The sequence below is a fragment of the Carassius auratus genome, chromosome 30 (genome assembly GCF_003368295.1).
Source record: "Carassius auratus strain Wakin chromosome 30, ASM336829v1, whole genome shotgun sequence".
Classification (NCBI taxonomy): Eukaryota; Metazoa; Chordata; class Actinopteri; order Cypriniformes; family Cyprinidae; genus Carassius; species Carassius auratus.
The window spans coordinates 8,231,679-8,244,688 of NC_039272.1; the positions used below are offsets into that span (position 1 = coordinate 8,231,679).

General features: G+C 38.4%; 2 protein-coding genes across 7 annotated transcripts in view; one reads left to right on the forward strand and one right to left on the reverse strand.

Annotated features, from left to right (window-relative positions):
• Window positions 1-4,147, forward strand: part of slf1 (SMC5-SMC6 complex localization factor 1) — a 29,045-nt gene extending 24,898 nt beyond the window's left edge. For both annotated transcript variants that reach the window (XM_026211122.1, XM_026211121.1), the window contains one exon: window positions 3,367-4,147. In XM_026211122.1, the coding sequence (XP_026066907.1) occupies window positions 3,367-3,866 (500 nt within the window). In that variant the 3' untranslated portion in view covers window positions 3,867-4,147. The remainder of the gene's footprint in view (window positions 1-3,366) is intronic.
• A 2,009-nt stretch (window positions 4,148-6,156) lies between these two features.
• Window positions 6,157-13,010, reverse strand: part of mctp1a (multiple C2 domains, transmembrane 1a) — a 148,031-nt gene continuing 141,177 nt past the window's right edge. For all 5 annotated transcript variants that reach the window (XM_026211124.1, XM_026211123.1, XM_026211125.1 and 2 more), the window contains one exon: window positions 6,157-8,152. In XM_026211124.1, coding sequence (XP_026066909.1) covers window positions 8,081-8,152 — 72 coding nt within the window. In that variant the 3' untranslated portion in view covers window positions 6,157-8,080. The remainder of the gene's footprint in view (window positions 8,153-13,010) is intronic.

The window sequence follows — 13,010 nt, forward strand, 5'->3', positions numbered from 1 at the left end:
TTCTCAGCAATGGATGTCATCATAGTTGGATTAACTTCACGAGCAGTGAATGGGAGAGTACCACAAATATTTTTTTGCTTTCCCATTTGCTCAAATAGCAAAAAGAAAAAGTCCACGATAGTAAACAAGGAAAAACATTGAGAGAGAATTCCACAACAGAAAAAAAAAATTGAGAGACTGATAACGGCAGTCAGAAATGAGAACCATGTCAAATTTACCATCCCTCCCATGTGGTGCTACATTAGAAACACCCTCGTGTTAGCGTTAACTAGATTTTTTGTCATTTGATGCAAAGGTGATATACTGTAATACAAAGTGTAGTGCTATAAATGTACATACGTCTTTTTTTAAATCAATATATAAAAAACTTTTGAGGAAATACGATGCTGATGACCTTTAAATGCATTTTCACAGTCTTGTGAAAAGTGTCCATTATTTATTAAAAGCAGGGGTGCCCACATTTTTGTGTGGGGATCGACTTTTCAAATGACAAACTCATTGAGATCTACCAATTAAAAAACAACGAAAGCTTGTTCGGACCAACACGTATATATTTATTTTGAATCAATCTAATACTTAAATAAAAACATTAATGTTCAGTTTTACTTGAACTTGAGACGCTCGAAGCAAAACAGCGCTATATGCCGGGATATGCCCATATGCCCAACAGCCTTTTCTCCTATTAATTATCTGTCATGATCTCACAAAGTTTTGTTATTATCTATGACTGCACAAACAATCTATCATTTACATTGTGTATACACTGTATGCTGTAACCAGAGGATTACAACTTGTGTTTTCAGCAGTGAGTGGATTGTCTGTCTATATGTCTATTGATTTACAGTTTTTTTTTTTTTTTTTTTCTGGCTAGCGAAGAACTGTGGTAAAATCATGGCTTAAACATTCTCAGCATGTTCCAATATAGTTTTAATAAATGTTTTTTTGAATACCGATGCTGTATTTTCATCATTAGCTTCCGGTGTGGTGTCATGGTACTTATAGTGCAAAATGAACTTGCACTTAGGCATGACTTGGTGTGTGCGCTCATTTTGGTTCCAATGAAAAAGAGGTTTGAATGTCTAGTGTGTTGTGAAGGACGCAAGTGTTCCCCTTCCCCTTCCAGGAAAAAAGAAAAACAACCCTTTTCAAGGCTCGGGCACCATTTTAACGGTGCATAAAACATGGCCTTCTCTCTGTCCAATTTTTATCAAAGTTGTAGAACGTCAAGCAGGGGGAAGCTGGAGGCAATCCAAGGCCTCTCCCTTCAACAAAGAATAGAGATTTGCAGATTTATTGAATTGTCACTGTATTTCAGAGTCTTACAGTAAGCACTGAAAGGAAAACAGTGTTTTCTTCCTGTCAAACAACACTGTTTTCCCTAAAGCCAACAACGTACACATCTGTCAAGGATTCAGAGAAGTGCACACTGGCCTTAAACTTGTGAAGTTCTTGCTTGAGCTCTGGGCAAGTTCTCATCCGTGGAGGGGGTCACGGTGATGACCTGTTATGAAGAAATTTGTTGTTATTCTCTTCCATTCGCTCTCATAGACTTACTGTCTTCTTCAGCTCCTTGACCCCAGCAATTGCTCTGACACTGGATTTTGAAAACCCATTTTTTTTTTTTTTTTTACCAAAGTGTTCCAGGAGTTATCTGTCAGCGTTAGCAGGTTTTCATAACAAATTAAAAATACTGTGATGATCCCATGTACAGTGACGGTATCAGATTTGCATCACACGCTTTTATCCCAAACCACTTTACATTTATCTATTTTTTTTTATCAGTTCATGTATTCCCTGAACTTTGGAACGTTGCTTATATTCATTTTTATTATATAATTTGTGCGTTTTGAAAGCTCAATATTCAAAAGAATTCCATTGAAACAGATTGACCATCAAAAAATATAAAAGAGAACAGAGGCAAGAAGATTTTATTTCGTGGCCCTGTCTTGAGTAATTCTGTGATATAAAGCAGCGTATTTTTTTTCCCTTGCACTTGCAAATAATGATCCTATCTTTTGATAGTGGGATTTCATCTGAGTATCAACAGCGAGCGGAAAGCACGGCAAAGCTTTTAAGAGAGGAGCAGAGTTGTGTGAGATTTAGCAGAACGGCTGCCACATTAGCACCGAGGTTTAAGAGTCAAGTATCGTCGAGAGCAGTTTGCCATAGAAATGGGGAGATCTAAATGGAAACAAAGAGCACACTTGACACTGATGGCGTTTGCTATGCCAAGAACGAGTGTGCATGGGCTTTACCTTCAGCCACATTAAAGCCACTTTAACTGCAGTCACAAAAGAGAGCAAAAGTCATTTAACCAATTCATATATGGGCATCTAGAAACTCTGTTGCGAAAATCAGACATCGCTAAGAAATGTATTATTGCAAAGAGCTGAAACTGAATACAGTTAATTCAGTGTTTTTTTATTTCCTGTTACATTTTTATACTCCTTTGCAAAAATCATTCATTTCAAATAGTGCCAGTGAATGGTTGAGGCCACACTAACAGAAAAACCCTGAAAAGTACCATCTGCAATTTTTTTGTATTGGACATACTGTATATCGTGGTATTCTTTGAAATCCCATGTACCATGAGACAACTTCGCCACAGTACATTTTTAACAAGAGCATGCAATCTCGCAAGATGTTTTTACATTAAATATATTAGTTGGGGGTTATTGTTATAAGCGGTTTCTGAATTTAAGTCACTGAAGATCTTTCCTGTTCAATTTCCTGTTCCTGCCATTTCTAGGTGTCATTTAGACTCCTACGTGAGTTTGCAGTCTGTTAATTGTGTTAGCATAAGTTAGCTGTGATGCTAGCCTGTGGCTCAACATTAGACTAATGGTGTCTGGAAAATATCCTTTCTTCCTCCTCACACAGCTGTGTTGTTTATTTTTTCAGCTTTAATTTAAAAAAAGCATGGCTTTAATTACTCCGGATGACTGACAGTGTGTTTAAGAGACTAAAACAATTCAGCAGATTGGATTTTCACATTGAACAATAATGACTCAGTTTGCTTTTGAGCCGTTGCTGAATGTGTTGATGTGACGGCAGTCACCTAAACATTGTAAATTTGCCAAAATGTAACTAGCCCTACCCTGCTAAAAACAACAGATAAATCAGCTTCAGAAGTTTGCTGGTCTTAAATAGTTTAACATGGTCTAGCTTTAGGCTCATAAGATTGTCAACCAGTTGGTCTTCATGCCTGAGTGTAAAAAGCCCCCTACAACCACCAAACTAGACCAGCTTGACTCTGTTAGGAGACCAGCAGGCCATTCAAAGTTAGTTTAACTATGTCTGATCATCTCAAATGGTCAGTGCTGTTGTAAGCTTGTATGGTAAAGTCCTTTTCTTGTTCTTTTCAAGGCTCTCCTCTTCTAAAGCTGTGTGACGATCAAGGCCGGACCCCCCTGGACCTGGTGTCTTTTGAGGCCCTGCGTGATGAGCTCCTTCGCTGTGCAGAAGAAGGTGACAAAGCTCTGGACGCTCCCTGCTCTGAGGTTCGGGATCTGCCCTTCATAGAGTCCTGCTCATGGGTGCTCAGCTGCCTGTTCCTCTCCTACCTCCAGGAGCGACAAATACCTACCTACAAATCCCCCCTTACACCTCTCCACCTTAGTCCCGCTGTATGCCGCACCCTCATCCGCCTCCGTCCAGGTGAGCTAGCCTCCACCTGGGGAGATTCCCGTGCCGTGACTCTGGCTGAGGACCTGAGGACTGTGTTGAGTTTGGAACAGTATGGGTCACAGATGAGCCCCGCATTGAGACGCTGTCATGGGGATCAAACCAGACTGTTCGTGCAGCTGCTTGAAGATCTGCAGGCTGAGGGGGCGGCACTGATCACCGGACGCTCTGATTTTGACTAGTTCTAAAAGAGGCTCTAGAAAGGACAAAATGGGCATCTATCTGTAGAGACAGTGGTAAAGCTCTGCCTTTTGGTAAACTACTAGTAATAATGTGTTTCCTGGTGTGTTTAGTGAGGTTTGAACGGATGGAAATAAGAATAAATATCACCCTGACAGCATTGCGCTCAGGTTGTAGTGATTGTGCACTTTAGATGGTGTTTGTTGGTTGTTAATATTCAAATCTGGGGATTATTTGATTGTTGTATGTGCAAAAATATGTTTTATAAAACACTATAAAATCATTTTTGGATGTTTTTTTTTACAGTAAGCTGAATAATATTTTATAAAAATGTCTATTCTTAAGAACTTTTTTTCATTTAATTAATTGCTAGTATTTCTTTAATTGTAAAATAAAAATAGAGAGAAATAAAGAAAAATGAAAGGAAATAAAGATAATTTGAACAATGCAAAAAGTTGAAATATAACATTTTCACACCCATTCAAAAGTGTGGAAACACCTATGCACATTATTCTAGTTATTTTCAGAGCTGGGTAGATTATTTACAAACTGTAGTCCGTCACTGATTCCAAAATGCACGACAAAAATTGTAGTCAGTAATGTAGTCCATTACGTTATAAATTTACTGTAATATAATCTGATTACATTTGACCAAATCCCTTTATCACGTTGATGAAAATGGGATAATCTTTGTACCATATTGATATAAAAATAGATGGAGAAAATATATTCCATTTGTTGTTATTAACATAATGAAATGTCAATTAAACATTACAAGATGTCAAGGTTTCCCAAACTGCGGCTTGTGAAGGAACTGCAGGGGGTTTGTGAGTTTAAATGAATTATTATAATATAATAACTGAAATAAATCGTTTTAAAATAACAACAATCAAAATAAAACGCTTACGAAAAAAGATCAAATATTTTATTTGTTTACCTCCACATCATGTGAACATTCATTAATGTCAGAGAACTGTGAACATGCAATTATGTTACTTGGCCAAGTAAATATGTTAGGTTAAAAGTTAAAAGATGGAAAAGAATAATTAGGAAGAATAAATACATTGATTAATTTATTACTATTTTGTGAATAATTTATAATCGTAATCAGTAAAAAAGTAACTAATCTTATTGCAAGTATTGTAAAATTTAAAATAAGATAATTACAAGTAATTCATTTTTGTAATCTGATTACGTAATCCAAATGACATGTAATCAGTTAACATCATCCTGGGAAGATTTTTAATCAGATTTCACTTTTTTTTTTTTTATCTGGTCCACTCATTAAAAAAAAAACGGTGTGTAGAAATTAATTTGAGAAGTTGCGCATATATACCTGTAAGTTGCAGTCCATTAGACTTCTGCAGCTCCCCATGCCTTTGTCCCAAATGAATAAACCTAACTTTAGCTCAAGCCCTGCCAGTAAAACATCGCTTCACATCTCTCTGATCCAGGATGATGGAGGGAACTCATATGTGTGCCACGTGGGGTTAATAATCATTCCCCTCCAAACAACCGACTCCAGTACAAAAGCAGAGAATCCACTCAAGACCTCCATGAAGAATGAGCCGTTTCCTGATCAACTACAATGCAGCCTCCGGAGGTGACGGGGGATCACAGAGTCCGGCTCTGGGATTAGAACCCAAGACGCTGCGGATGGTCTGAGCCTGACAGCCCAAGAGCGATGGAGGATGCTGAGGTTAATAAATAACAAGCTCAAGTGTTCTTGCTTTCAGCGTGACTGTGATTATTAGCGTCTGGCAGAGCGGCCGTTTGTACTGGATCACGCCGTGTGATGCTACGGTGTCATATTGAATAACAGCAGGGATCAGACAGGGCCGAAACAGCCAGACTAACAAATGATGGGAGGCCGCAGAGGCTGAGAGCACAGGGGAGCCCCTTTGGAGGAACACACAGTCCCTCCATCACTCTGAGAGAGCGTGTGAAGAGCGCTTACTCCGTGAGGTGTTCGGCGGGGAAACCTGGCTCACAGCAAACGGCTTCAAATATAGCAGCGCTGGTGAAGGTGTAAGAAATGAATGAACCAGCTTGTACACACCTGTGTGTTTGTTTACAAAAGACCTTTAAAATACTATTTAGTCTTAAAGGAGCTACTTGGATGTAAATCTGGATAAAGCTATATTAAAAATAAAGCTATATTAAAAAACAAACTTATAAAACTTTAAATAAAATAAAAATGTATAAATATTTGTGAACGATATTAATATATACTATTATAATATACAGAAATAATACTAAAATAGGAATGCACAAGTCATTATTGTTTACATGCCTTGAGATTTGGTTTTTTATTGATGAACGCAAGCAATAATTATATAAAAAACAAAAGGAAACATCTTTAAAAGTAATGACAAATTATTTGTAGTTCATATCTTAGTTTCAGTTTTTGTCTCAAATCTGCCAACTGTGTTCCAGCCAGTCACAGGGAGCAGTATGACATCACAGGCAACAGGTTCATAAACTGATCACATATATTCTCTGAACACATATATTCTGTTTGTTTTTACAATAGGAATATTTACAAAAAAACTAAAATGGTTAAATTATTTAAAAATCTGGTATAAATGAAAGTGCCTATATTTCCTTTCCACTAAATACATTCTACATAGTTGTCTCTCTATATAATTTCCCGGAAAGATCCACTTTGGTTTGCTTGCAAACATAGCATGTGCACTTTTACAAAACAAAAAGCTTTTTGGATGTAAAAACCATTCACAATAAACCCACTTAACAACTTAAATCAACACGTACAGTCCAGAAACACATTCAGGCTTAGAAAACGTTCCTTTCTGTTGCTCAAATCATCATTGTGTTGTTGTTTTTTTCACTGAAGTACCGTCCGTGTCCTGCTCAGTGGGGATTGTGTTGTCTTTGTAATGGAGATCCCTCCGACAAATCAATGGTCTTTCTATATGATAGATGCGATACGGTAAATGAGAAGTCAGGAGGGAGGCACAGGGATGGGGCTAGTGTCCTTTCTGATGTAGTCTGTGCTGTGATCTTTCATTGCTCGCTCGAGAGCACCCTGTGGACACGTCCATGACCTCCCTCACAAGCGGCTGGGTGAACGAGAGGAAATGACAGGAGTGCCAGGAAAGCAGCCCGCGTCTCTCTTTTTCTCCGCGGCGGCGTCAGTAAACCTCTACCCTCCAGTACCCACCGGAGGCCCTAAAGCAGCCTGCCACACGCTATAGACTTCTCGTCAAGACAGACGTTCGCCCTTCAAGTTTGGGATTTTTCGAAAGATTTCAGCCGGGTTTCCCTCTATATAATGACACTTGGCCTTTAGAGATCAATGTTTGAGCTGGCGCCCAACGTAGGGCAGAGTTGCAGCACATGGGAACATGACAGAGGAAGTCGCTTTCAAATGAGAAGTGCCTCTCTCGCCACACCATCAAATTCTGGCGGCCAAAACCCACGTCTTTATCAGCGGTGTGGCACTCGGCGGTGCTTTAGGAGCAAAGGATGAAGAGGGAATGATGCAAGGGAACGTAAATTCCCTAATCCCCAGTATGAGGACAACACTGATGCTGCCACGGCTACTATTGGTCCAAAAAAGTTTACAATAAACAATCCCAGCATGCATCATTCATACTGTTAAAAGAACATCGAAATGACGTAACGATATCGCAAACCTCACTGGCACTGGGCATTTTTTTGAGTAATTTCCACGAGCACTTTTGTTACAGCCATAAATCGGACCGTTACAGGCTCAGCTGTCGACTCCGATAACAGCTGCGGATAGCTTTAGATATGGCAGTGACCGGGCCGCGCAAATTATAGGGTGCAAACTGCAACTTAACTACCATCGTTTTCCCTTCTGTGGAGGTGAGGTGTGTCGGCACAGGTGGGTGTATTATCAGCAGATCCTGCTATTTGTGGTTAGAGCGGCTCAGTTTGCTGCTGTGGAAGGACACCTTGGCTTTTAGAGCTGTCTGGTTAGTGGCAAGCGCTGACAAATAACCCAGACTGTTTGACTCTAAAAGGGGTCAAGAGCTTTCGCCGCTCTCCCCGCAGCAAAAATAAACCCCAAAAAAGGACGGATGGTAATTAACAATGCGCTCTTTAACTCTCCATGCTGCAGCTAAAACAGGGACAAAAAAAAGAGCGAGGAAGAAAGACAGAAAGAGGCTGGTTGCCAGTCAGTCCTCTCCTTCTCCTTGGCGTCGGGAGAGCATCCGTGCGAGAAGAGGAGCTATCCTGGGTTATTTTTCTTTTTTTTGTTTGGGCTGTGACTGGGCTCCACTTTCAGCTCTCGGTACTGCATCTGTTAAAACACACACAAGCACACACACATGGTCAGGTGGGCGGATTGATAGCGGCTTCTGAGAGGGCCTTGGTCAAACACCGCAATGCTTGCAATGATGGAGAGCAGAGCTGTGCTGTCACACTAAAGGCTCCAGTTAACAGCCACATATGACTGAGAGGCACACTATATTGGCCATAATTTAGACCATTTCGATTTCAAACTCTTTTAATGTTTTCAAACTTCAAATAAATGCTGTTCTTTTGAACTTTCCACAAAATTCACACAATTTCAACCAAATAAGTTTAATCTATAAAACTGTTTTCAACATTGATGATAATAAGATAAAATGTGAGACTGGACCACAAAACCAGTCTTAAGTCACTCGGGTGTATTTTTAGCAATAGCAAAAAAAAAAAATAATGATATTAATAAAACATTATATTGGTCGAAATTATCAATTTTTCTTTTATGCCAAAAATCATTAGGATATTAAAGTAAAGATGATGTTCCATGAAGATCTTTTGTAAATTTCCTACTGTAAATATATCAAAACTTAATTTTTGATTAGTAATATGCATTGCTAAGAATTCATTTGGACAACTTCAAAGGGGATTTTCTCAGTATTTAAATTTTTTTGCACCCTCAGATTCCAGATTTTCAAATAATTGTATCTTGGCCAAATGTTGACCGATCCTAATAAACCATAAATCTATGGAAAGCTTATTTATTCAAACCCCTCAATTAAAAATGTAAATAAAAAATGACACAAGACAAATGTCACAAATGTTTCTCAAGTATAAAATCAACATATCAGAGTGATTTTTGAAGGATCATGTGACACTGGAAGGAATTGCTGCTGAAATCACAGGGGAAAATAAATATCAAATATATTTGAAAATATATTAAAATAGAAAACATCTGTTTTAGATTGTAATAATATTTCACAATATTACTGTATAATTGATTAAATAAACTGAGCCTTGGTCAGCTTTTAAAAACATTTACCAACCCCAAACTTTTGAGTATTCAAAAGTGTAGAAAGCAGTATAATAAAAACATATATTAATAACTATGATGTTCTATGTAGATCATTATAGTTGATCTATAGCCCTCACAATCACCAGATTATGAGTGTTGTGTATATGCATATTACAGTATATAGGTGTTGATCTCACATTGCTTGTATTAAATCAATTGACAATAAAGTGCACCATTTGCACAACGCTATGTTGCAACCTATGTAGATTGTTCCAAAAAACTCACTTATAAGGTTCTATTCCAGTTAGGATATCTTAAAAGGCAGCTACCTATCTAAGTAATGGAGCAGAAAGGGGAGGTATGTCAGCTTAAAATTCACTAGGTTGTCAGCATACTAGTATTCACTTTCAGACAAATAAAGACTGCAACAGTCAAGTGCCTCTGACTGAAGCAGACAGATCACTGGTTCTCCCTCAGATCTGGCCCTCAAACTGACTGACGTCATACTCAGACTCCCTAAGAAACGTGGTCCATGTGCTGCCAACTCGACAGAAACATCAGTCACCACCTACACTGAGAAGTGTGTCCATCTCTCAGCCATCCATCTTGTAGGTGTGAGACTGGGTTTGTCTGTGCCACATTCAGCTCACATCAGATGCAGTTTTGATGTGGTTTTGATGTAGTTTCTCCAAACCGAGTTGGTCTGCTTTGTAGTTTTGCATGCATCTTTTCATCAAGACACAAAGGTTTAAATAGATGCATAGAAAATTGTGGGGGGGGGGGGTGATTCTCTCATTGGAAAGAAGTCAAGATTGCATTTATTTGATGAAACATAAAGTAACTCAGTAATATTGTGAAATATTTGTACAGTTTAAATTAAATGTTGGTAGAGCTTTATTTTAAAGGCCAATTCAGGGCCACAATATATATATATATATATATATATATATATATATATATATATATATATATATATATATAGAATATATATATAGAATATATAAAATTATGAATTTCCTTCAGAAAATTCAGCAAGGTAGTGTACATTTTAATTTTTTAATAAATAAATAAATATTTAATAAAAAAACTAATTTAAAGGTATAGTACAGAATTCTATGCTCTCTATTTAAATCTCGCGTTGATACAAAACATTTTTTTTTTTGTATACATTGTTTTAAATTAATCCAGATATAATTACATTTCATTTGATTAAAGAACGTAAAATGTAGTCAATTTAAAACAGGCAGACCTCATAAATACTAACTCCACATTGACAATAGGGGCCATAGCTACATCTAGAGCATTTCTGGAGGATTTCAGAGCGGCCTGGAATTCGTCGACTTCAAAGCGTGCTTTAAATTGCACCCTAACGGGGTCATTATTTTCATATTCACTTTAAACACATCAGGGTCGCGTCTGACTTCAGAAGCCTCCCTTGAACTGTGTGTAAACAAAAGTTTACATGTCAAGGTGAGGCGATGAAGATCGACATTAGTGAATCTAATGGAAGAAAAGAAATGAAGGGAAACAACAATAAAGGCTCAATCAAAAGTAGCGCTATAGAGAGTTTGTGGCACGTCAGAGGCTCTATTACTCTTAACTGCTGACAGTTATGCCATCCTGTATGGTGCAACAAGCACTGCAGCTTTAATGACAGAGAGCTGTCCCACCCAAGATAACACAGCGCACTAGTCAAAGAGTCAAAGAAGCACATGGAGAAAGTAAAAAAATGGAACAATACAAAGATAAGAACTTTAGTAGATAGAATAAGGGGGGTTAAAAATGACTACGGTGAGATAGCAATTTGGAGCAAGTGCCGAGCACAAAGAGAACATCCGTGGAGACGATGGGTAAAGACCTTACGCTGCTCAAAGGCTGCTCCACCCTCGCTCCGCTCCCCCATGTTGACAGTTGCACTACAAAACACACTTTGAAGTGCGCTCTTGCAGAGGGGCGCCAAGCGCGCAAGCGCGCAAGCGCCTCGTTTAGCAGTGTCAGGCGCCATCCCGGGACCTGCCGCAGCCGAGTACGCCATGTCGTCCCGCTACTAAGCGTGGATCGGGGTTTGAAGCCACATGGGCGGCAGGCAAATATAAATAAGTAAATGAAAGCTGAACATTTTTAATGATACTATGCTATGCTGTTTATAGAGGAGCAGAGAAACCGTGCCTGCTTCATCTCCTGTAACACCTAACCTTGCATTATGGGCATTAAATGCTCCTGTAGAAGAAAAAAAAGGGCTCACAGACGCCCACAGACAAGCTCACATCCATTGTCAAGGTGAATATAGAGGGAAAGGCACTGCGGAAAGTTTCTCCTAACTTTTTTATTTTCCTGAGGTAAGGTGCATGCTAATTGCTTGTTTAAACTCTAAATAGAAACCCCTGGTGCAGCAAATACAGGCCTGAGAAAAGATTCTTGCGCTCTCCTCAGATACAAAAAAGTGATTAGGACAGCTGTGGGAGAGACCACTAATTTATCAAAGGCTTAGCTCATGGATATTAATTAGGGGTTGCACAAATAATTGAACATCATGTTTGATACATTTACAATGTATTGATCTAAGGTACTAGAGCCCCTTTCACACTGTATGTCGGACCTGGCAAATTGCCAGGTCGCCTTCTGTGTGAAAGCAAACACGTCCCGGGATTGATTCCGGCACTGAACCCGGGTTTCGGGGACCTAGTAACATTGCCGGGTTCAATCCCGGGATGAGCGCTGTGTAAACAAAAGCCAGATCTAATGGCATGTCTTAGTGATGACGCACGTTATCACGCGACTCTTTTACCGGCTGTTTTGAAGGAAGATCAACGTTCGCGACAAAAAAAATATGTGCAAACTGTAATGAAGCAGAGATCAGTTTGTTCCTCACTTTCCGCGCTGACGCCGAGATCGTTTACTAGTTTGAGTGAAAGTATAACGTGCCTAGCGTTGTCGACTCGTACATTAAACGTCACGCCCTGATGTCACGTGTCGTTACGGGATCTTTACGGGTTGTGTGTGAAAGCACGCACATATCCCGGGTCATCACTGGCAGTGTGAAAGTGCAAAATCTAGCAACCCGGGAACAATTGCCGGTATACTTTACCCGTGTATTTGCCCGAATCGCAGTGTGAAAGGGGCTTAGGAGGTCATGTTTTTTTCTGGGAATTGACCTTAGCATTGCTAGCTTTACACTCTACCATTTAAACCAGAAGAATCCCTTTTTTTCCCAAGCTATAAAAACATACATGTATACAGTAGTTTTCAAAGGTTTAGGAAGTTTGGAAAGTTTGGAAATAATTGTAATAAAGTCTCTTATACTCATCAAAAAAAAAATATTGAAATATTATTATGATTTGAAGTAACATTTATTTGAATATATTTCACTTTTTTTTTTTTATTCCTGTGATGGCAAAGCTGTCCTCAGCGTCATATGATCCTTCAAAAATCATTATGATTTATACTTTTGATAAATTTAATGCAAATTTAAAAAAAAAAAAACATAATAAATTAAAATAAAAATAAACTGTGTTTATTCTAATGAATGCAGCCTGGTATGTTAATCATTCTATATTTTTGACATGTAGTGAACCGATAGTAAACTTGGCAAACATTTGGGAACATAATGATTTTTAAGTATTTTAATGATTTTTTTTTCTTTCTTTCTTTATATTTTATTAATTTATTAATATTTAAATTGAAAACATTACATACATTACATCCATGCCTGCTGCAAGCTGCTTCAAAATGTGTTGGGGACAAAATCAATAAATAAATAAACTGCAAAAAAAAAAGTGGCCATATATGACTATGTCCTCAGAAAACAGACAAATTTTGCTATTGTTTGCCCTCTTTTCTTCTCTCCTCGAATGCGTGCCCTTCGCATGTGATGAATTGGCTAAAAGCTGAATCGTTT